Source organism: Alnus glutinosa, chromosome 8, assembly GCF_958979055.1.
Source record: "Alnus glutinosa chromosome 8, dhAlnGlut1.1, whole genome shotgun sequence".
Taxonomy (NCBI): domain Eukaryota; kingdom Viridiplantae; phylum Streptophyta; class Magnoliopsida; order Fagales; family Betulaceae; genus Alnus; species Alnus glutinosa.
Window position 1 is genome coordinate 24238514 of NC_084893.1, and position 22597 is coordinate 24261110.

Below are 22597 nucleotides of genomic sequence, written 5' to 3' on the forward strand. Positions count from 1 at the left end.
ATCAGCCGTACTGACACAAACAGAAAAGAATGATTGAAGGAGAGGGGAGGGGAGGGGAAATGGGTTACTAAACAGGGCCTATATGAGAGAGAAAGAGGAAACAAAATTGGTGAGAAAGTTGATGAGTGAATATTACTCATAAAAATTGGTGAGTATTTTCACTCACCAAAACTTTTTAATTAAAGTGGTGAGATTGCTGGAAGTAATTTTTTAGTATTTTTATCAAATTAACTTACCAAAATAGTTAAAAGGTATTTTATTGTGACTACTATAAATGCTTTAAGGTAATAACTAATAATCGTGTAGCTTGTGTGCTCGAAATGACAAAATCGCGTTGAAATTACTTCCCCCTTTTTTTTTCTTTAAAAAAAGTAACACACGCTTTAAAACCAGCGTGGATAACATAACCCAACAACCAAACACCAGGAATGGGCCAGCTTAGCCATGCGGGAACCGGCAATCCAACGGTCAGCTGAGATGTCCCAATCATCGGGCGTGTGTGACGCGAAGCACTAGATCCCCGGTTGGCTGTGAATCCCAAGTCCCAACCTCCAAACTCTCCCCCCTTTCCCTACACACTCCGAACTCAGTGAAGCTCTCGCTCTCTCTCTATGATTTGCATATGGTTGGTGTAGATCGGTGATGGCGACATTTCTCGCTCAGTTCCAGACGATCAAGAGTTCCCGTGATCACCTTGTTATTGCAGGTTTTAATCGCATCCCTTAAATTCTTTTAGATATTAAATTGAAGCTGAATTTATTAGTTGGATTTAAATTTTCGGCATCGCGAGCTACTGATCTTAATGCCTCACCTACAACACTGTTAGGTTTGAATTTAAATTGTAGATGGAGTCGCTTAATTCTGTGATGGAAATAGTGGATTTAGATTAATAAGTGGTATATATTTCTGATAATATGCTTTCTTACCAATGAATCGGACAAAATTTTCGTTGTGAATAATGGGAAAGCTACATTGTCATGACACGTCTGCACGACGCTATTCCTCATCACTTGCATTGAATTTTTGTGCGACTTGTTAGTATGTATAGCGTTGCTCTTGTGGAAGTTGTCTTCTGAATGATTTTTGTTAACGTTTGCTTCTACATAAGAAGATGTTAGAATTGTTAGGGTTCCATTTGGTAGCAGTGACAAAAACTTTTGAAAATGGGTTGTTTTCCGCAATTGATGTCAAGTAATTCTCTGTGATTTTGATGATTTTGAAAAATGGGGATATATTAAGAGTCACAATGCTTTGGGAAATGATTGTTTTGTATTCTTGTTCTGTCTTTATCTCCGAGAGTGATTTTCTTCTAAGCCACCAAAGGCAGTCGAAAAGAGTTATTTATGAAGATTCTACGACAGAATACCTAATTCTCTGTTTGTGTTTGTGTGTCTTTTTGGGCTACTTATGAGATGCTTTATTTATTGGTAGAATCTTCATGGCATGATGTGCATGTAGTCCATCTCATAACATCTTGCCCAACACTTGGCCATCAGTTTTTAGAGTTACTTACAAGATAATTTTTAACCTTAAATTTCCTAGTGCCCTTATGTATTTATGGGATGAGAATCACATGCTTTCCTAGTATTATAATTATTTTAATAGAAAGTTCTCATTTGCCATGGTCTATAGCCTTTACAACATTGTTGGAAGCAGATATCTTTTATATATTTTGTCCAATAGCTGAATGTCAGAACGTATCATTGTCTTACTTGCTAAATGTTCCTACTCACTAATTTCCTATAAGCCTTTTCAGTGGAAGATGTGAGCGATTTGTGGCCAATTGTAAAGAATGGATTTGAGGAGCGGTTGCCATTCAAAAGAGCATGTTTAAACAACAAGACCCGTAATCCTGTGTTTGTGGAGAAATTGACTTCTGAGTTCATATTAACAACAGATTCAAGACTTCGTAGCCGGTCCCCACATGAGCAGTCATTATTTTGGTTTCGGGAGCCATATGCGACAGTGGTTCTTGTTACCTGTGAGGTAACTTGCCGTCTCATTGACCTTATCCACTTGTTCTAGTCTTAATTATGATATAGCTGTAAAATTATTTTAAGTTAGACGTGGACATATGATACAGTTGTTATTACACATTTCAAATCACCACTGTTTCCTAAGGCTAAGGAATTGTACAGTATATTACTTATACATACAATCCTATCAGTGTCTTGTGTATGCACTTGTATTATTTAAGAGTTGACTGTCTCATGTTAAAATGATGTTTTCTATAAGCTGCCTTATTCAAAGTAGGAAATAATTAACTATCTTTTTAAATTGTTTTCCAGGTTTCTGGAAAATACATCTACATATTCTTATTGTTTTATGTATAATGACTAGGGGGAGTTGGCCAACACAATATCTTTACGTAAGTAATAGTGTATTTGTGTGTTTGCAAATCACTTGCGATGAAGTCTGACATGATAAATGAATGCTTGCAGTTGTGGATTCAGGGGTAGTGTGATTTTGGTAGTTGAGAGGGCAGGGGAAAATTTGGCATGATTTTAAGTGATTGACAATGGGCATGTTTCTTCAGAAATTTCTGACAGAACTTCTGTTTGTATGAAGAAGTTGATAAATTAAATGTTGATACACAATCCCCCCCCCCCCCCCATAATTGAACCTATATAATATTTTATCTCTATCTATGAATCAATAAATTCAAATATTCACATCTGGAGCTGACTTGAGGAGATAGGCATTTATTATTGTTGCCCAGACCTGTGTTTGAACTTGTGGAGTTTTTGCATGTTGAAAGTATATGATCATAAAAAAGAGAAAAGACTATACAACTCTATTTCATGGTTTTATTTTATTATTTTATTTTTATTTTTTTCGTGATGCTCTTATATTTGGTACTAGATTGTGAATTTTTTATTTTTATTTTATTTTGTGTTACTGCTAATATATTTCTTATGTTTTACTTTCATTTTTTCCCCTAGGATCTTGATGAGTTCAAAACCATCCTTAAACCACGCCTGAAATTGATTGTCCAAAATGACGAGCGGGAGTGGTTTATCGTATTCGTATCTAAAGCTCATCCAAATAATGATCAGGCTACAAAATTGGCAAAAAAAGTATATGCCAAAATTGAAGTTGAATTTAGCTCCAAAAAGAGAGAGAGGTATGCTTGCAGCTCTTTACGATGTGTTTTTATTTCATCTAATGGATGAAGAACAATTGACTAGCACATAAGCACTACTTTGGTTTTTACTCAAATGATCATGTTTTTACCTTTGATACTTCACTGAATGTTTGTTGCACTTTAGGCTCTCCATCAAGTCCTTTTCACAAAAGAGTTGCTTTTGAACTTCAACCTAAGTGGAAAATATGTTTTACTCACCGTTATGTTAAATTGCTTCACTGTTCACAATTTAACAGCACAATGTCAGAATATTGTATGTGTAATATTCGGACTTAAAAATTGGTGTTTTCATGATCATGATCATTTCTTAGTTCAGATCATCACAGTCACTGGTTTTTTTCTTTTTACCTGTTAACCAGAAGAGAATTTGGTGAATATATTGTGTTGAGTCATTGGTGGTCTATATGACCAAGAGAATTTGAGGTCAAAAGTGTTATATATTGAATACCTTAGCAGCATTATTTCATAATTGGGGAGATTTTGTGTGTGTGTGTGTGGGGGTTGGGGGGGGGGGGGGGGGGGGGGGGGGTGGTGGGGTTGCGTTAAGAGACCTAAATGCGAGCGAATATGAGTTTGGCATTGTGCAGAGGGTTTAGTTATGAAAGCTCTTTCCCTCGGTTTCTAGTGTTTCTAACATATCCTTTGTTCAGGTGCTGCAAATTAGATATACAGTGCCCTGAAGCAAATTTTTGGGAAGATCTGGAATCTAAGATTATGGAATGCATCAGAAATACATTGGACAGGCGTGTTCAGTTTTATGAGGATGAGATACGCAAACTCAGTGAACAACGCTTCATGCCAGTCTGGAACTTCTGTAATTTTTTTATCTTGAAGGTTGTTCCTTTTTTCAAAATATTTGAATTGAAAAAATCTGATAAAGGGTGCTTTGGCTGCAAGGAGGAGTGTCTTGATTGTTTTTTTTTTTTGATAAGTAAGAGAAATATCATTAAAAAACGCAAAGCGTAATCAAGTATACAGGAAGTATACAAGAAAGGCATCTAAGAGGAAGTAGAAAACAATACAAGGAAATAATTAAAACTAAACGTTAAAGGTGCGAGGAACGCAGCCGACCAAGAGTACAAAGAATGAAAGAAAAAGGAAATGAGCATACTTTTGTGTTTTGCTTTCTCTTTTCAAGAACATATCGTTGTACTAAAGAGCATACTTTTCCAAATTTCATCCTCTACTTTTGTATTAAAGTACATGATGGGAGCAACATCCCACTTAGGACAGATGTGGAGGCCCAAGTCTAAAAAATCCTTCATATCCTGAGAGCCATGTAACCCAGTTGTATATCACATTCTTCTTCTGCTTACTCTAGAAGTTTCTGTCTTCTTTTTTTTTTTTTTTTTTTCCCTTCTTCTTTCTTTTTTTGATTTGGTGTATTTTTGTATACTTCCTATATGCTTAGGGGCGCCTTTACGCTTTTTATAAAGTTTCTGACTTCTAACATTTGCCTTTTTCTCTCAGGAAAGCTTGGCGTTTTTGTTTGAGATGGCTCATCTTTATGAAGATGCATTACGTGAGTACGATGAACTAGAACTCTGCTATTTGGAAACAGGTGAGAACTTGTTATCCCTTCTGCTGTCAAGATACGAATTCTGATGATGCTTTTAATTATCCAATAAAAGTAGTGCTTTGATATACACACACATGATGATCTCACCTTCAAATATATATTAGGCATCTGACCAGCCTTTGTCTATATAATGTGTAGAAAGGTTCTTGATACTTAGTGCCTAAATAATCCAGCACATAAGCTTGTAGGTGCAAGAACACAGGTTTAATTTATTCATTCTACAATAAGAGAGGAGCCCTTGCTGAACCTGAAGTGAGTCTACTTTGATTTTAATATCTGTTTCACTTCACATGCCCTTGCTGAACCTGAAGGGAGTCTACTTTGATTTTAATATTTGTTTCACTTCACATTTTGTCGCATCTTGAATCATAGATGTCATTAATCATCTTAATATATTACAGCATACAAACTTAAAACATGGTGCTAGATGGAGCTCAAGTGGTTAGATAAGGCATCATGAATTATTGGTCTTGATACTGCTCTCTTTCTCTCTAAACTCTAGTTCACCATATTAGGATCTCTATCGTTAATAGATGTGGATGGAGACCATTATAAGGTATTTTCTTGTTTCACTGTGTCCCCTACAATCATTTTCACTAATCACCTTGGAGTAATAGTTTCAAGGGGTCATTCTCCTTGTTTGAAGCCATTCCTATTTATTACAATCCTGTTTCATTTTTCTGTTTATTTTTCACAAAATGAGTTTTAATATAGATTTGTTATTGGTGATTGTGCAATTATTAATGTCCTTTTTGTTCTTATGTAGACTTCTAAGGTAGCACAACTATACCTTCAACATGAATTTATGTGATATTTGTGTTTATCATTCCTGATCAAAAGCTACATTCTTATTATTCTGGTCATTATATTTGATGCTTCTATTTGTTGGTGAAATAAGTACTTGCTTTTCACTGAAGTGTTTCTTGATTAATAATTAATGATGGATCACAACTTATCCCTGTGATCTTTTCTTAATAAAATTTCTTATTACTTATCAAAAAGAAATTATTAAAACTTACATCGATTATGCAGTTAATATGGCAGTGAAACAAAGAGACTTTGGAGGAGTAGACCGTGGTGATGATCAGGCAGCATTGCTTAATCCTGGAAATAAACCATTGATGCAGATTGTTCAAGATGAGTCGTTTAGGGAGTTCGAATTTAGACAGTATATGTTTGCCTGTCAATCAAAGGTTTGCAAAACTAAGAATTGCTTGTGTGATGTTACATGGTTGATATGAAAGCAAATCAAATTAGATAGTGATATCATTGCAAAGATATTGTTCTATTTGCTTTCTCAACGTTGCACATCTTATTTTGCATGTATTAATTTTTCTTACTTTCAAATGTGCTGCTTCATTGGTTGTTGGAATCCATTTGTTAACTTGATTAAGTATTTTTATCCAATTTTGGCTACAAGTAATTTATTTCTGTTTGATTCAAACTGCTCCGAAGATGGTGCTGTGCAAGTACTTTTGAGTAGATGCTCACAATGTAATTTCATTCTTTTGGAAGATCATTTGATTCTGTCATTATCCTCTCTCACTCTCTCTCTCACATGCACACCATGCACAAATACACACAAGGAAAGAAGTTTGAATTGTCTAGGAAAGATTTGGTACTATTTTTTTTTTTTTTTTCCTATTATCGTAAAACTCCAAATTAAAGGTTAATAAGTGCCCCCCTCTGACATAAACTTAATATAAAATTACTCCTACTAAGCCTTACACCACTAAATTCAAGAAATGTGGAAGACTATATGGTGTAATATTATTCTTGTAACCCCAACTCTGTAGACGGTGTCTTTTGTTTCTTTTTATCAGAAAGATAACTAATCTTTTTACTTATCAAAAAAAGTTTTAAGTGGCCTTGCCTCAATGCTGTAAGACTGATGCATATTCTGATTCTAATGCATTGGATGTCCCAGGATGTAGTAAAAGTAGCTGTAGCAATTGCCATTCCCCATAGAAGTTAAATTCTAGATTATTTGTACCTGTCCATATATTTTGATTAAAGATATATCAAATGATCACAATGAAAATGCTTTAGAGAGCTGAGAAATACTAATTTCAATTTTTGATAAGTAAAGGAAATTCAGTAGACGCGCAATGGGCGCTACCCAAGTAAACAGGGAGTATACAATAGAAAACACTCCACAAATCAAGAACAAGAAAAAAGAGGACAAAAATTTGCATAGCTATAGACACAGGGTAAAGTGGTAGAAAACCTCCACTCAAATAAGGTTTTGAGAAGACAGGTCCGTAGAACCGTACTCGTTCTCTCAAGATCATTGAAGCTTCGAGCATTTCTTTCTCCCCATATGCACCAAAATAAGAAGGAATTTCATTCCAAACAATAATGTTGTCATTTTGCCCTACCCCCCTATACCAACACGCCAAAAGGTCCACCTGTTTAGGCATAACTCACTCTACCCTAAACATCTGAAAAACCATAATCCACAGGTCTCTAGCGGCATCACAATGGAGAAAAAGATGATCTGGAGTTTCCCTTCTCTTTTTACACATACAACACCAATTTATCATATTGACGCTTGCCAATATTATCCAAAGTGAGAATTTTCCCAAGGGAAGTTGTCCACGTAAAGAAAACTAACTTCAAAGGAGCCTTAGTCCTCCAAACGCTCTTTCAAGGGAAGGGGAAACATAATTATGAAGGAGAACCTTATAAAAAGTTTTGACCTCAAAAGCTCTTCTTTAGGGCATCTAACATAGACTATCAACAACCTCCCAACCCACTCTAGCTGAGTACAAAACATTGAAGAAAGAAGAGATGGAGTCCATCTCCCAATCATGTACCAAGGGAACTTGATGTCCCAATGAGCTGTATCATTACTAACACTCCTAAGGTCAGCCACTGTTGCATCCCTATTCCTAGCAAGACAAAATAACTCCTGAAATGAATCCTTCAAGGGACGATCTCCACACCATATATTATGCCAGAATTTGGTACAAGAGCTATCACCCACCTACACACTAGTAAAATTATAGAAGATATCCCACTCCCTCCTAATGTGTATCCAAACGCTCATCTCATAAGCATCATTGGCCCCCTTAGTACACCAACCTGCTGCCACACTCCCATACTTTTTATCCACAATCTGGCGCCAAAAATTCTCTCTCTCCACAGCAAATCTCCACAACCACTTACCCAAGAGGATTGATTGAATGTAGACAAGCTCCTGATCCCTAACCCTCCTAAATGGATAGGAGAGCAAACCTTCTTCCAATTAACAAGATGGAATTTCGGCTCATCATTCAAACCACTCCACAAAAAATCCCTTCTGCAATTTTTCTAATCAATTAGCAACACTAATTGGGATAGGGAAAAGGGAGAGGAAATAGGTAGGAAGGTTGGACAGAGTACTCTTAATCTACGTCACTCAACTACCCTTTGACAAGTAAAGTCTTTTCCAACCAGTTAATTTTCTCTCTATTTTCTCAATGATAGAATTCCAGACAGACTTGGCCTTGAACGGAGCACCGAAAGGGAGACCCAAATATTTTAGAGGCAAGGAAGAAACCCTAAAACCTAGAATACAAGCCAACCCACTCACATTTCCCACAACAAGATCATCACTCCTAGCCCCCCCCCGGCGAAAAACTAGAAACGAAGCCCCCACTCACTGCCGCTGACTTAGTGGAATATCTTCATTTCGAATTAGACGGATTTTGTTCAAAGACTTGTCGTGTGCATCATTTGCATGTTGACCAGCATGTATGTGTCCATTGTTGTTAATACATTTATTTATTGTTTTTGCTAATTCATCATAAAAGTAGCTTTTTAAACCTCTCATTGGCATGTCACTTTTAGTTTCTAATATTTTTATCCATTATGGAAGTAGTTAGCCATTTCTAATCTTTGATTAGTGTGGTTTTAAGTTGCTTTCTGAAGCAAAAAGTACTTTCCTTTTGATGCCTTAAGAGGAGCATCATGTTTTCAACTTTTCCATCATTAAAAGCTCCATGCTTGCATTTCTTTCATATAGAGCCTTTACACGTATAGTGACTTTTTTCTTTGCTGAAATTATAAATGGTTCTGCATCTCAGTGATGTGTGTCAAATTGCAGCTTTTGTTCAAGCTGAATCGCCCCTTTGAGGTTGCTTCAAGGGGTTATTCATTCATAATAAGCTTCTCAAAGGCCCTGGCACTGCATGAGGTACTTGATAATCTTTGCTTAATGTACTATTGTTACTTGTCTTACTTATCAAAAACTATTGTTACTTGTCTTGAGCTTTAATTGAAGAATATTGGTTCTGATTTTTTTCCCCCCTTTTCTGTTTCCTTTCATCTTGGAGTTCTTCTCAGAGTATTCTACCCTTTTGTATGCGTGAAGTTTGGGTAATAACTGCCTGCTTGGATTTGATCAATTCAACTGCTTCTCATTATATTGAAGGACATCTGGCACCTGACATAGAAAAGGAGTTCTACCGCCTTCTGGGTGATCTTTATTCACTGTGCAGGGTTAAGGTAGGCTTTTTGTTAGTAAAGTAACTGCATATTTTTCTTGTTTAATGATTTATTAGGTGATGTACCAATATTCTGAGTAGCCCATTCTAGTGACTCATATCCATCACTAAAGTATGTGGTTAAATCAGAAACTTTGTTTTAAACATTTTGGTATTTGTTTGAATGCATTGATGCAGTGTTCCACACCGTTTTTGGAGGTTGTCTACAGTTATTACAAAATGATTTCACTTTTTTTTTTCTATTTCTGGCTTGCTAAAAAGATTCTGAATGAGTGTACTTATGATTTTTTGCCAGTTCATGAGGCTTGCATATTTAATTGGATATGGAAAAGAGATTGAAAGAAGTCCTGTCAACAGGTACATAGTTAAGTTTAAAGGCCAAATCCACTTTTAGCATTCTTTGAATTTGGTTGCTCCTAATATTTTTCTAAGAGCAAGCTGAGTTATGTTATTCTTCAACTGCAACAAAAGTTTATTTGATGTCTAGACTATTCTTCTTCCCTTTTGGATAAGAATTGTCTGGAATCGTCCTTTTAGCTTTATCTTTTTATTTTGAGCAGTGCTTCACTCAGCATGCTACCTTGGCCCAAGCCAGCAGTTTGGCCTTCAGTTCCACCTGATGCTTCATCTGAGGTTTTTGTGAAGGAAAAGGTAAGTTTTCAATATAGCATATGCAGGGCTGAGCTAGCAAAATGACAATTTTATTTATTAAAATTCTTTGAAAATCACATTGCTCTTGTGCCTTTTCGATTAATAGAACTTGTGTTGTTAAGAAAGATAGTCATTGCAGAAGATAACTCTAGGTAGTCAATTCGAAGAATGAAGTAATATCTGATTCATTTCATTCAAAACTCTCAAAATATAATTAATATAGGTCTATGTGGTGCTTCAATTAGGAGCCGATAATTTCATATTCTGAAATGGAACTTTTGGATCCCAAACAAAATTGCTGGCCTTATAGAAAATTACACTAGTGGCCTTGTTTCTTAAAAATACAGTTTTAATTCAACTATTAGATAATTAACTTTATTATTTAGGACTAAAACTTGGATGACCATTTTGAGGGAAATTTAGGATCGATCTTTTCCATGACGGAACTTACATTTAATTGTCATTGGGCCTGTCAATTTTCTTGTAAGCTGTATTCATTTCAAAGAGCTTCTTATAGCAGTCTTTGTAATAAATGTATTTTCATATGTGATACTTGATATGCCAAGCGCAAAATTTCTCAAAAAAATGTGGTAATAGTTATTTTTGCTAATGACTCTTTTCAACTTCCCAAAAAACCTATTTGAATATGGTTTCCTTTGTGCAGATAATTCTCCAAGAAACTCCTAGAGTCCAGCACTTTGGTATTCAGAGGAAATCATTGCCACTTGAACCTTCCCTTCTTTTGCGTGAGGCTAATCGACGAAGGGCTTCTCTTTCTGCTGGGAATATGGTCGAAATGTTTGAAGGTCGCCCAATTTTCAGTGATGGGTACTGAAATGACGCATTAATTTTATGTAAATGTATTTTTGGTGTTGTTGGATTTTCAAGTTTTTATCTTGGCGGTATGTACATTGGCAGATCAGGTTCAGATGCATCCATAAAGATGTCCCCATCACAAAAAATCCGTCCAAGCTCCATGTCACGCACTAACTCGTCACCTGGAAATTTTGAGAGCTCAATTGATCGACCTATGAGACTTGCTGAAATTTATGTTGCTGCCCACCATGCTTTGCAGCATACAATTTCTAATCCTGATCTATGGAAATCTATATCATCTTTAGAGGAGTTTGAGGTATAAATATCAGGCCAAACATACACACATGCACACAGAATTCAGTAAAAGTTTCTTGCCCTTAAGGAAATCCTCTTCAAATTTCTCATGCTCTATAACAGACCTATTTATTTAATCAAATCATTATCCCTTCCTTCAAATACGATGGCTACTTCTTAATGATCTTTGATATACAGTTGCTTCTTCTAAAGTGGTCTCACCCTGAAAAGCTGGAGTCTAAATTAGGCTTTCACATCTCTTTTAATATACAGCAGCACATTTTGATATACAGTTGTTTATTTTCCTGTATCTCTTTTAAAGTGTTAGTTCCTATTAGTGGTTGAATCTCTCTCATATTTTGTGCAATCCTAAATTTGGTGCTGGCAGCAAAAATATCTGGAGCTAACTAAAGGTGCTGCTGACAATTACCATCGCTCCTGGTGGAAAAGACATGGCGTTGTCCTTGATGGTGAAATAGCAGCTGTCTGCTTCAAACACGGAAATATTGATCTTGCTGCAAAGTCATATGAGAAGGTTTGTGCCTTATATGCTGGTGAAGGATGGCAGGATTTATTGGCTGAAGTCCTTCCAAATTTAGCTGTGTGTCAGAAAATACTTAATGATCAAGCTGGTTACCTATCATCTTGTGTGAGACTGCTTTCACTAGATAAAGGCTTATTTTCGACCAAGGAACGCCAAGCATTTCAGTCTGAAGTTGTTCACCTTGCACACAGTGAAATGAAGCACCCTGTACCCCTAGATGTATCTTCTTTAGTTACATTTTCTGGCAATCCTGGACCCCCGTTGGAGCTATGTGATGGGGATCCTGGTACTTTATCTGTGACAGTTTGGAGTGGCTTTCCTGATGATATTACTCTTGATTCACTCAGTCTCACATTGATGGCTACATATAATGGTGATGAGGGTGTCAAGGTATGCTTTTCAAGACATTATGTTATGCTTTTTCATTGCAGTTGGAACAATTTATAGATGAGTTCCGAATAACAATCATTTCATCTGTTATTTCAGGCATTAAGGAGCTCTTCTGCTATAGTTCTAAAGCCTGGTCGGAATACAATTACCTTGGATTTACCCCCTCAAAAACCAGGTTCCTATGTCTTGGGAGTTCTTACTGGGCAGATTGGGCATTTGCGGTTTAGATCTCATAGTTTTTCCAAGGGTGCCCCTGCAGACAGTGACGATTTTATGATATATGAAAAGCCAACTAGACCTATCTTGAAGGTACTGTGTCTTGAAGCCGGGGGATAATTTCATAGTTAAAAAGTTGAATAGAAATCTGGATAATAATGGTGTTTATGATGTTGAGACGAGGAGATCTGTGTTTTCATACCGATGATTTTCTTCTTACATTATCCACTTGTCATGCATTCAGATCCTGGAGCACTTTAAGAATAAGGGACCAGTTTCTTAGTATCCGTCTTTTATTTGTTATATAAATATACTCTTTTAATCATCTAACAAAAGCTTTTATCCATAGGTTTTTAAACCCAGAGCCTTGGTTGACCTTGCTGCAGCTATTTCATCTGCTTTGCTAATAAATGAACCTCAGTGGGTTGGGATCATAGTAAGGCCCATGAACTACTCCCTCAAAGACGCTGTATTGCATGTAGATACTGGTCCAGGTCTGAAGATTGAAGAGTCACATGTCATTGAGATGGAGAGTTATGCTGATGTGTGTCAGAGTGCTGCTGAAATGGCAAAGTCTGATGCGGCTCAGAAAGATGGTTCTTTGGCTGTTGATAAAGATTTTGAGCAGTTGAGACTCCATGATGGCAGGATCGAGTTTCCAGGTTGGGCAAATAATGTGACTTCTATTCTGTGGATTCCAATATGTGCCATTGGTGACAGGCTTGCCAGAGGATCATCTTCAGGTTAAGATTATGATACATTTTTGGTGGTTCCAATATCTATTGTGTGGCATGTATCTATGTTTTTTGTTGCATCCAACTGCTTCGCTTCCATGCATATGACATTTTGTTTGCTATGGGCAGTTACCCCTCAGAGACAGAGTATTGTGGATGGAATGAGGACGATAGCTCTGAAGCTTGAATTTGGAGTATCCCACAACCAGATATTTGAGAGGCATTCTCATTGTCCATCATTCTTCGAGTTTAAATTATCAAATTATGCTTTCCTGTTTTTTATTTATTCATTTCTTTTTTCAACTTTTTGATATTTTTATTAGTTTTGCATTTGTCTGAATAATTACTTGGCCCAATGTGCAGGACCTTAGCTGTCCATTTTACTGACCCTTTCCACGTGAGCACACGCATTGCAGATAAATGCAATGATGGAACTTTGCTTCTGCAGGTAAATTGTCTTTAAGTTTTTGAAAGCGTACATCTCTATGTATTACTTTGATTTCAAAGAACTGGTGCCAAATTTTAACAAACCAAAAATTTTATTTTTTCCATCTGTAACTAGAATGACTCACCTCACTTAATGGAAGATACTTTAGCTTGCTGTCTTTCATTACAATACTTACAGATTAGTAAAATAGTTCACATTTATTATTGTGAACAACACTATGAGTCTACGACATTCTCTTGTCATGATTTATCCATTTTTCTATGAAGTCTACATTGGTAAATGTTCTTCCAGGTGATACTACAATCAGAAGTGAAGGCCACATTAACCATCTATGATGCTTGGCTTGATCTTCAAGATGGATTTGTTCATACTAGAAAAGGTGATGGGAGACCAACTTCAGGCTTCACCCCCCTCATCATTTCTCCACATTCCAGAGCAGGAATACTGTTCAGTATATGCTTAGAGATGTCAAATGCTGAAGGTATTCTCATTTGATTGTGCAAATAAATTTTGGCACCTGTACGCTTCCATGCTGAAGTCAAACAGGAGTAGATGAGTGTCTTACATTCTAAAGATTAATATGCAGTAATGTCTTATATATCATCATAGGTCATTCAAAGACCATTCCAAGGCTTGAGAACTGGTAATCATAATAATACCTGAAGTAAAAGAGGTATAGTTATAAATAATTATGGCGTTAAGTTTCCCACCATAGTCGGAGAGCATTTTCCCTGTAATCTATTTTCCAAACAATATCTCATCTGGTCAGTGTACCTAGAGCATTCCTAGTAGCCTCATCAAATTTTACTCACCAAAGTAGCTAAAAATCACTTTTCTCTATTCTGGTGAGCCACTTTTTTAAAATTCTTCCAGCAGCCTCACCATTTTAACTATTTACTATCACTATTCCATTTAAATAATATTTTTTTTAATATTTCTATATTCTTTCTCTATTTAATATTTTTACAAAGAATCCTTTATGTCCATGAAATAAGGACATTATTGTGTGAGAGAGATGGGCGATGGGAGAAGAAAATGAGAGAAAAGGAAAAAAATGTGCTGATCATGTGAGAGAGAATGGTGAAACAAAATTGGTGAGTGAGTTGGTGAGTGAATATTACTCATCAGAATTGGTGAGTAATTTCACTCATCAAAACTTTTTGGTTAAAATAGTGAGGCTGCTGTGAATGGTTTTTTAGTGTTTTTATCAAATTGGCTCACCAAAAAGTTATTTTGATGAGGCTACTAGGAATGCTCTTATATGTAGATCTCCTTTTACAATTTGTGCCAGATCAGGACTATCTACTATACCTCTGATATATTAACATGCTTTATGTTATATACTTCCCTTCTATATTTGTAGCGGGGTTTTAAACTTCTAAATGTGGTATTTTTAAAACAGTTAGGTACAGCTAATCCATATTCAGTGATAGTATGGTGCTGATTTTTATAGGCTTGCCACATTGGTTTCTCGAAGGTCCTTTGAAATAGCGATTTAGATATATCAATTGATATCACCTAGGATGCAGACAGTATTGATGGGGTGAAGTTGATTCAGCTTGGCTATATTATCTTTGAGTGCTATATACATCTGAGGAACTGTTGACTACTATGACGTACAATGGGTGAAGTGACAAAGGTCCTGGTGCTCCATTTTGGATTTTTCAAAATAAGTTTATTTTCATAAGCTCATGCATATTAAAGCTCTCTAGCTTAAAAATATACTCATGTATCAAAGTGTGAAACAGCTTCAAACTAGGATTTGAATGATATGGCTTTTTGCTTCCAGGAGCATGCCTTGTCCTTGCCATGGCTAACCGTTGTCTGGGCATGCCTGCCTCTTTGGAATGCCTTGGCCTTTAAGATTGTTAGTGAAATAATAAAAAAGACTAAAATTATTGGATTTGGTACTGCATTAACAATCTACATAGAGCCAAAATGGTTTAGGCAGGGCAGTAAGATAAGGAAGTAGTAGGGAAAAGAAGTGGGCTTCTTCAATCCATTAACAATTTTGGTATGATAATTGCTTTATACAAAATTAAGGTTCTTATTTTAAATGATAAAAAAGGTTTTTTAGATTAATTAGAGCTTTGTTTAGATCTACAAAATTGCTGGAAGCGAATGAGCTCTAGCTCAAATGATCCTTCCTCCTACAATAATAGGATGAATGGTGAGGTGCTGAGTTCAAGATCCACTAGAATTAACTTACCAATGACAAATACATGTTAGAAGAACCATTTAAGATTAAACTCCTTTCCTAGTATTTCTAGTTGTCATAAGCTGTGTTTATGTTAGGACTGGAAAATTTGCGACTTGTTAGATTCATCTATGCAATGTTGAAAACCCGCATTGTTAGAAGTTCATTCTTGAAAAAATGTGTTATTAGAAAAGATGCTTGTGTTCTCACAACCTTTGGCCTTTAAACAACGTTAGTATTTGTTTGGTGTAAAATATGTTCTATTTTCATAAAACATGTTTGGTGAAAACACCAGCAGTCGAATGCCTATTTTAACATGGAAAATGAATTCCATGCGAACAACACCTTTAAAGAACTTTTGAGTCTTTGAACTCCATTGTTCAACCTGATCAATTGGTTTATTTCAATTGAGCGACAAGTTTTTTCTTTTTGTCGTGCCATTCGATGAGTTTACATGTCAACTTGTATCTCATCTGATTTTCTTGGAGTTTAGAAGATTGAACTATAGTAAAGACAGCTTTTACTGAAGTTCAGGATGTGGTGATGAATGTTCAGCTTATTTGTTCCCACTAGTTTTTTTTTTTTTAAATTGTAATCTCAATTATTCTAAGTAATTGTGATACTGCTTAAACGAAAGAAGTAAACAAAACAAAAAAAAAATAAAATTAATGCCATGAATTTCTCATTTACAAAGTAGTTAGTGATTAATCATTACAGAAAAAAAAATAAAAAAAATAATTTTTGTATTTCAACCAAACACTAATATGTCGAAATCAGACTGGTTTCCTTGTAGCCTATATGAAAGCAAATCTTTTCATATTTGTCTTACATTTAAGAATGCTGATATTTCCTTTGGTTTGCAGATGAAGCTAAGGCACCACGACCAGATAGCATATTAAATCTCAGATATGGAATTTCTGGTGATAGGACTCTTGGAGCACACCCGCCTGTGGCTGTAGAATCTCCTGGAACCGAGGGTGTTAGACAGGATTTGTTCTTCAGGAGTTCTCTTGTTTTGCAGAGGCCTGTGCTTGACCCATGCCTGGCCGTTGGTTTTCTTCCTCTTCCTTCTGGTGGCCTTAGAGTTGGGCAACTTGTTAGCATGAAATGGAGGGTTGAAAGGTTAAGAGATTTCGAGGATGAAGTTTCCAAACATAATGTAAGTCAAGGGAAGGAAGGTCCCATTATTTATCGCCAATACTCGAGGAATGTTAGAACTCAGGATTCTAGAGAATCACTCCTTTCCTATCAAATTTTGATGTGGCATCGATTGCAGAGTTCAACTCTTTTAAGCCAATTGTCATATTGTTGTAAGATAGTTGCTTTTATCGTTTCAGTTATGAATTGAGGTGTTTAGTATCCATTCCTTTGGACCTTGTTTTGTGAAAGGATCGAAGTACCATTGAAGACTGTTGAGATGTAGCATGTCCATTGGCCTTTGTCCACAGAATTCTTTTGGTATCATAGGACTTGAACTTATATGTTTCATTTAATATTTGCATGAATTCTTTGTGTAGTTTACCAGTAGGTAATGACTTATCAAAAAAAAAAAGTTTACCAGTAAGTAATGTTTCCTTTTCCTGGATTGTTCTTTTGCTTTATTTGGTGCTTAGAGAGGGTAGGAAAAGAAAATAAACTATTATGATATTGCATGTTTGCTTAGAAAGGGTGATTTTTCAATATCGGAAATTAAAACAGCAGAAAACATAGATTCTATTTTTATACCCTTCATATGATGTTGCCTTTGCATGTGTTTTCTTATTTCTTCCCCACTACCCTCTGTTGGATGAAGAACATGCAGCTTCTTAGATTCTTAAGACCTGAGGAGTACTTTGGGCAGCTATTACTAAATATAAGAATGTGAAATTTTCTATTACTCGTGTATATCCTTCAGATGCTTTAAATTATCTTTGTTGCTTGAGAAACAGGATGAGGTGTTGTATGAAGTCGATGCAAATTCTGATAATTGGATGATTGCTGGGAGGAAAAGAGGCCATGTTTCTGTCTCCACAAAGCAAGGTACCTAAACTTCTTTCTTCGCTTATAAGTTTTCGTTAAAATCTGGTAGCTTATAGCCACTCATTTCTGCGGCATCTTGATCATCCTTTTTTTACGACGACAGGTTCCAGGATAGTTATCTCAATATTATGCATGCCGCTGGTAGCAGGATATGTTCGTCCCCCACAACTTGGACTGCCAGATGTTGAGGAGGCAAATATAAGTTGCAACCCTGCTGGGCCTCATCTGGTTTGTGTCTTGCCTCCGCCTCTCAGCTCCTCCTTCTGCATTCCTGCATGATTACTTAGCTCCTGCATCCTGCATTGCTGTTATCCCCGGTCACTATAGTTTTCCACTCTGGTTGGACCAAGTTTTTCGGTTCAATTAAAAATTACAGTTATAGAGGTAATGTATCCAGTTTTGATTACCTAGATATTTGTAAATCTGTGTTTGTTGAGTTTGCTGGAAAATCCGGAGAAGTTAGTTTAATTTATAGTATGGCTGAGGTAGTTCTTTGGGTGTTCTGAACATCCGACATCCCTGCTATGTACAGTGGATTTTGTACTTTCTTTCCATGTACAATATAATGTAGAGATGAACAAAGACATAAACTTCATTTTTTTTTTTTTTTTTTTTTGTGAGAAATAAATTCAGGAGTGTGCTGATATGTTGGATGTGGCTGTGTCTCAATGAAAGATCTTTTGTTTGATCTAATGCATGATTTTATATGATGGAAACATGTGCAATCATCCCATTTTGTTTTCCTTTTCTTTTCTTTTTTTTTTCTTTTTCTTTCAAAAAGAAATTGGAATCTTTATTTCTTGGTCACTTCAATACATTTTGGACAATCTTGGAGTAGGAAATCTTTATGTACTGTCAAGTACTTTTCATGATGTGAAAGTGAAAATCATCGTTGAATTTTAAATAAATTAATCTGTATATGATATATCAATGACCATTTTTACTGCCATATCATGAAATAAATACCTAAAAAATAAGCATTTAGAAGTACATGTAACATTCTGTGGGCACAATAGCTACTCGAGTCTGTTGCCATCGACACAATAGTGGGTCTCCGATATCTGCTGCTGATTTATTAAGACTCCCAAAGCATTCTTGATTCTACTGTTGAGTACTTTGACGCTTCTTTTAGCACCCAAGTGACCCTCGACATGTTTGGAGCTAAATGAATTTAGTACATAATGCATTAAAAAATTTGGCTCTCAATTTTTAATACGACTTGACGAATTATGATTGAGAAATTTGACCCGTTTTGATTAAATGGGTTAGATTAAGGTTGTCTTAATATAGTCTTATGTTCATATTTTAATACGCGAACATGAATTGTCGTCCCTAATAAAAATTCTACAGTAACCAAAACCATAATGGTCAATGATAAATTTTGTGTATGAATGCTTGGCAGTTGAGCTTAATCTGGAAATTATATTATCCAAGTCTGGGAATTAGAGAAATGGTGAACACTCTGGAACACAATTGACTTGGATTACAGAGGGACAGATTTGATTACATTCAGTTTCTATTGGGTAAATAAAAGAAGATAAAGATTAAAGGGGAACGATTAAAAGAATTCTTAAAAGTTTGTAACCAATATGAAATTTATTAATTGTTTCTTTTGGGCCACCAAGCCAAATCAGGATTTTATGGGAAGGAAGAAGAGGCCCAGACGTGAGGGGAACAAAATAAATCGATATAAAAGGTCCCACCGAGACTTGAACTCGGGTTACTGGATTCAGAGTCCAATGTCCTGACCACTAGACCATGGGACCTTTGCTGAACTCTGTAGTTCACAAATATATTTAACTTTCTACAACATATATTTTATTGAATTATATTATATATTTATTTACACTTTTTATTTTATTTTGCTGATATGACAATGTCAATTAGTCAATGATTTTTTTTAAAAAAAGCAATGGCTGATTGACGCTAGGGGTGTACATGCATGCATATATTAATCGCTCGCATCTGCTATTACCTAATATGCGGATAGCGGATAATAAACGCAATAACCACACGGATGTGGTTAGTAAAAATATGATGCAGATGCAGATATCTAAAGTCGATATTTGCATTTTGCGAATGCGGATATTACAAATAACTGCATTTGCATTCTCATGTACACCCCTAATTGGCAGTGCCATGTAGCAAGATAGAATAATGATGAAATAAAAATGTGGTTTCTAGTTAGTCCAATATGCATATCCAAAGCTTTTTAGCTTGTTAAAAGCAGCTCATTTGGTTTCAGAACCAGAACCAAATCAAAGAGACTACTTTTCCATACATACCAAGAACTCTTCGAGAACTGAATGCACATCCCTGTAAAAGGAAAAGAGACTACTTTTTCATACATACCAAGAACTCTTCGAGAACTGAATGCACATCCCTGTAAAAGGAAAGTTGTTGATATAAAGCTTGTCATTTGGAGAAATGTTGCACACTCTCACTTTCACATTTTTTGACGTAACAATAAAAATTATAATTGAATTCAAAATTTAATAATACTTTCCACTTACACACAACAACAACAAAAAAAAAAAAAAAAGAAAAAAAAAGTGTATATTCAAAAGTGTGACAGTGTACAACATTTCTCTCGCATTTGAAAGACCCAAGTTGCTATATATTAGTATAAAAAAATGGAGGAAATGTATTGAGAAGTATACATGATCGAATTCACAGGCAGATGGGTTTCTTAACAATTTGGTAGAGTATTTATGACTCCATATCTCTCCACTGCCAAGCTCTCATGTTTTCACTTTCTCTGTGCATGGCACGCAGTTGTACGGCCTTTCATCACTGCAATTAAAAGGGTAGTTGAATCTTACCGCAACATTACTTCATTCGCAAATTAAAGAGAGTTATTGCAAAGCCATCCGTATTCATATAAATATTGATCATTTTTCAGAATACGATGATCATATTTATTTTTTGTGACTTGAGATTGACGACATCGTATTAAATTAATCTTTTACTTGCTGTTTTCTTTTGTGCATATGATTAGCTGTTGAATCTTATGCTCCTGCTCTTTATTTTTTTTAAGGAACAAACACCAATGCCATGTTAAGTTGTTGGCCAGATAGATAGAATTTCACTATTCGTAACATACCCAGATGAGTAATGTTACCGATGTATCGTGTTTTAAATAATACATATAAATTACAAAGTCAATGTGAACGTATATGGTATGATATGAAAATTTAGAGCGGAGAGTAGTCTCTAGCTTGCACGGCTAGTATGCATTTAAAAATTATTAGATAATTTAATAAACAAATTGTAATTTTATAGACGGAATTAAAGAAGTTTATTTTAAACTAATTTAGAGGAAAACTATATATTTATTTATTTATTAAAAAATACCCTATCAATCTTCTTTGCTAGCGATTTGAGTTCTACATGCATGTATTGTCAAAGAAATTGAGATTGGTGGAGGAAATGCCGTTAGTCACATAAAGTGATGTGGAGAGAATGGTAGATCCCCAGGCAATGCACATTACAAGCGCCAATGGGCTATATTTTGTCCTACACTCTATACTTTTATGAGAAACGTCACAATTTTTTATTTTCTTTTTTTTTTTTTAAAAAAAAAATGTTCTCAAAGTGATGAGATTGTGACACATTATTTGAGAACGAAGTTTTGAAAGAAAAATTTGAAAACTCGAGCATTTTTCTTCTTTTATTAGTAAGAGCATCTCTAATAGTAATAGTTATTTTAGCTACTCATAATACACATTTTTTTTTTTATTTTTTTTAGCTACTAATTTTTTAATATAAACTCCAAAAAATTATCTACCTTACTCTTTACTTTCTTTAAATAATATTTTTCAATGTATTTTCTAATGTCAAAGTTGAGAGAGAAGGAGAGAGAGGTAAAAAAAAAAAAAGAAAAAAAAAAGAGACTAATATGTGCTACAAAAGTTCACTGTGGAAACACTTTATTTTGAAGTGTCTGCTAGACGAGTAAAATGGCACATGTATAGTAGCTAAATATAACTATTACAAATTGTATGAAGGGTTTGCTGGAAATGCTCTTAGAGCATTTTAATAGTCACATATAGAGCTGTTTTCGAGTCAAGCTAGGTACTGAATGTTTAAGTTTTGTTTGTTTAATTTTTTTTTCGAACACAAGCCGAATTCAAACTTATCATCGAGCTAAATAATTTGTTCAAGCTTTGTTCATTTATTTTTCGAATGAGCTCAAACTTTTTTACAAGTTACTCAATTAACTTATTCATTTTATATATAAAGGAAATGACTAAATGTTGTAATTATTTTTTTTTTTTAAAAAAAAAATCATACTAGTTATTTAATTATTATTAATATTTATTATTTGAATTAACTCCAATCTTAAATAATCTAATCTCGCCTTTATATTTTTATCTTATAGTCTGTATATACATTTATTATACACACTCAAATAAACAGACATATATATATACGTACACATAAACGTACTCTCTCACACATACACACAAATATACATATATCTATATAAAGACTTACAATTACAATAATTCAAAGAATATTTATTATATTAAGAAAAAAATTCATTTTCTTCTTTTTAATTACTTAACATATTCTCATTCTAAGGTTTAAAAAAAATTATAAAACTAACAAAAATAAAGTATGCGAACTTATTCACGAACATGCCACTCTTTCATTTCCGGCCCTAGTTACATAGAAATTGTAATAACTATGGTTGAGTATAAAACACAACTCTTATACCAATCACATATGTAATCTTAGTAATTTGTTGTCTAAATTTGCTACCAAATTATCAATAATTTGAATAATAAATATGATAAAGTTCTTATTGGGCATACTTGTCCAAACAAATTTATTAGCTACATGAGACTTATTTAAACAACTAAGCACCATTAATACTCTATTATATTTGCTTTTCAAATTACTATTAATACAAAAAAAAAAAAAAAAAAAAAAAATTACTGAAGATCATCAATTTCGTAAACCTCATGGTAGTTCAGTCAATTTAAAAAATCCGACCCCAAATTCTTTCAATTCCCACTTCCTCGTGCTCAGAAAAAGAAAATTCCCACTTCCTCGTGTTTGATGTCCTGTCAAT

At 34.9% G+C, this 22597-nt stretch overlaps 1 protein-coding gene and 1 non-coding gene across 2 annotated transcripts; one reads left to right on the plus strand and one right to left on the minus strand.

Annotated features, from left to right (window-relative positions):
• The first annotated feature begins 429 nt into the window (after positions 1 to 429).
• On the plus strand, positions 430 to 18225 carry LOC133875002 (trafficking protein particle complex II-specific subunit 130 homolog). Its single transcript, XM_062312969.1, has 21 exons — positions 430 to 706; positions 1757 to 1986; positions 2943 to 3124; positions 3796 to 3979; positions 4616 to 4706; positions 5757 to 5917; positions 8812 to 8901; positions 9051 to 9212; positions 9507 to 9568; positions 9772 to 9862; positions 10527 to 10690; positions 10781 to 10994; positions 11361 to 11906; positions 12003 to 12215; positions 12472 to 12865; positions 12986 to 13076; positions 13220 to 13304; positions 13596 to 13785; positions 16365 to 16660; positions 17430 to 17520; positions 17624 to 18225. The coding sequence occupies exons 1-21, from the start codon at positions 643 to 645 to the stop codon at positions 17797 to 17799; spliced, it is 3777 nt and encodes a 1258-aa protein (XP_062168953.1). The 5' UTR covers positions 430 to 642; the 3' UTR covers positions 17800 to 18225.
• A 989-nt stretch (positions 18226 to 19214) lies between these two features.
• On the minus strand, positions 19215 to 19286 carry TRNAQ-CUG (transfer RNA glutamine (anticodon CUG)). Its single transcript has one exon. It is a non-coding gene; the product is annotated as a tRNA-Gln (tRNA).
• Between the last annotated feature and the right edge of the window lie 3311 nt (positions 19287 to 22597).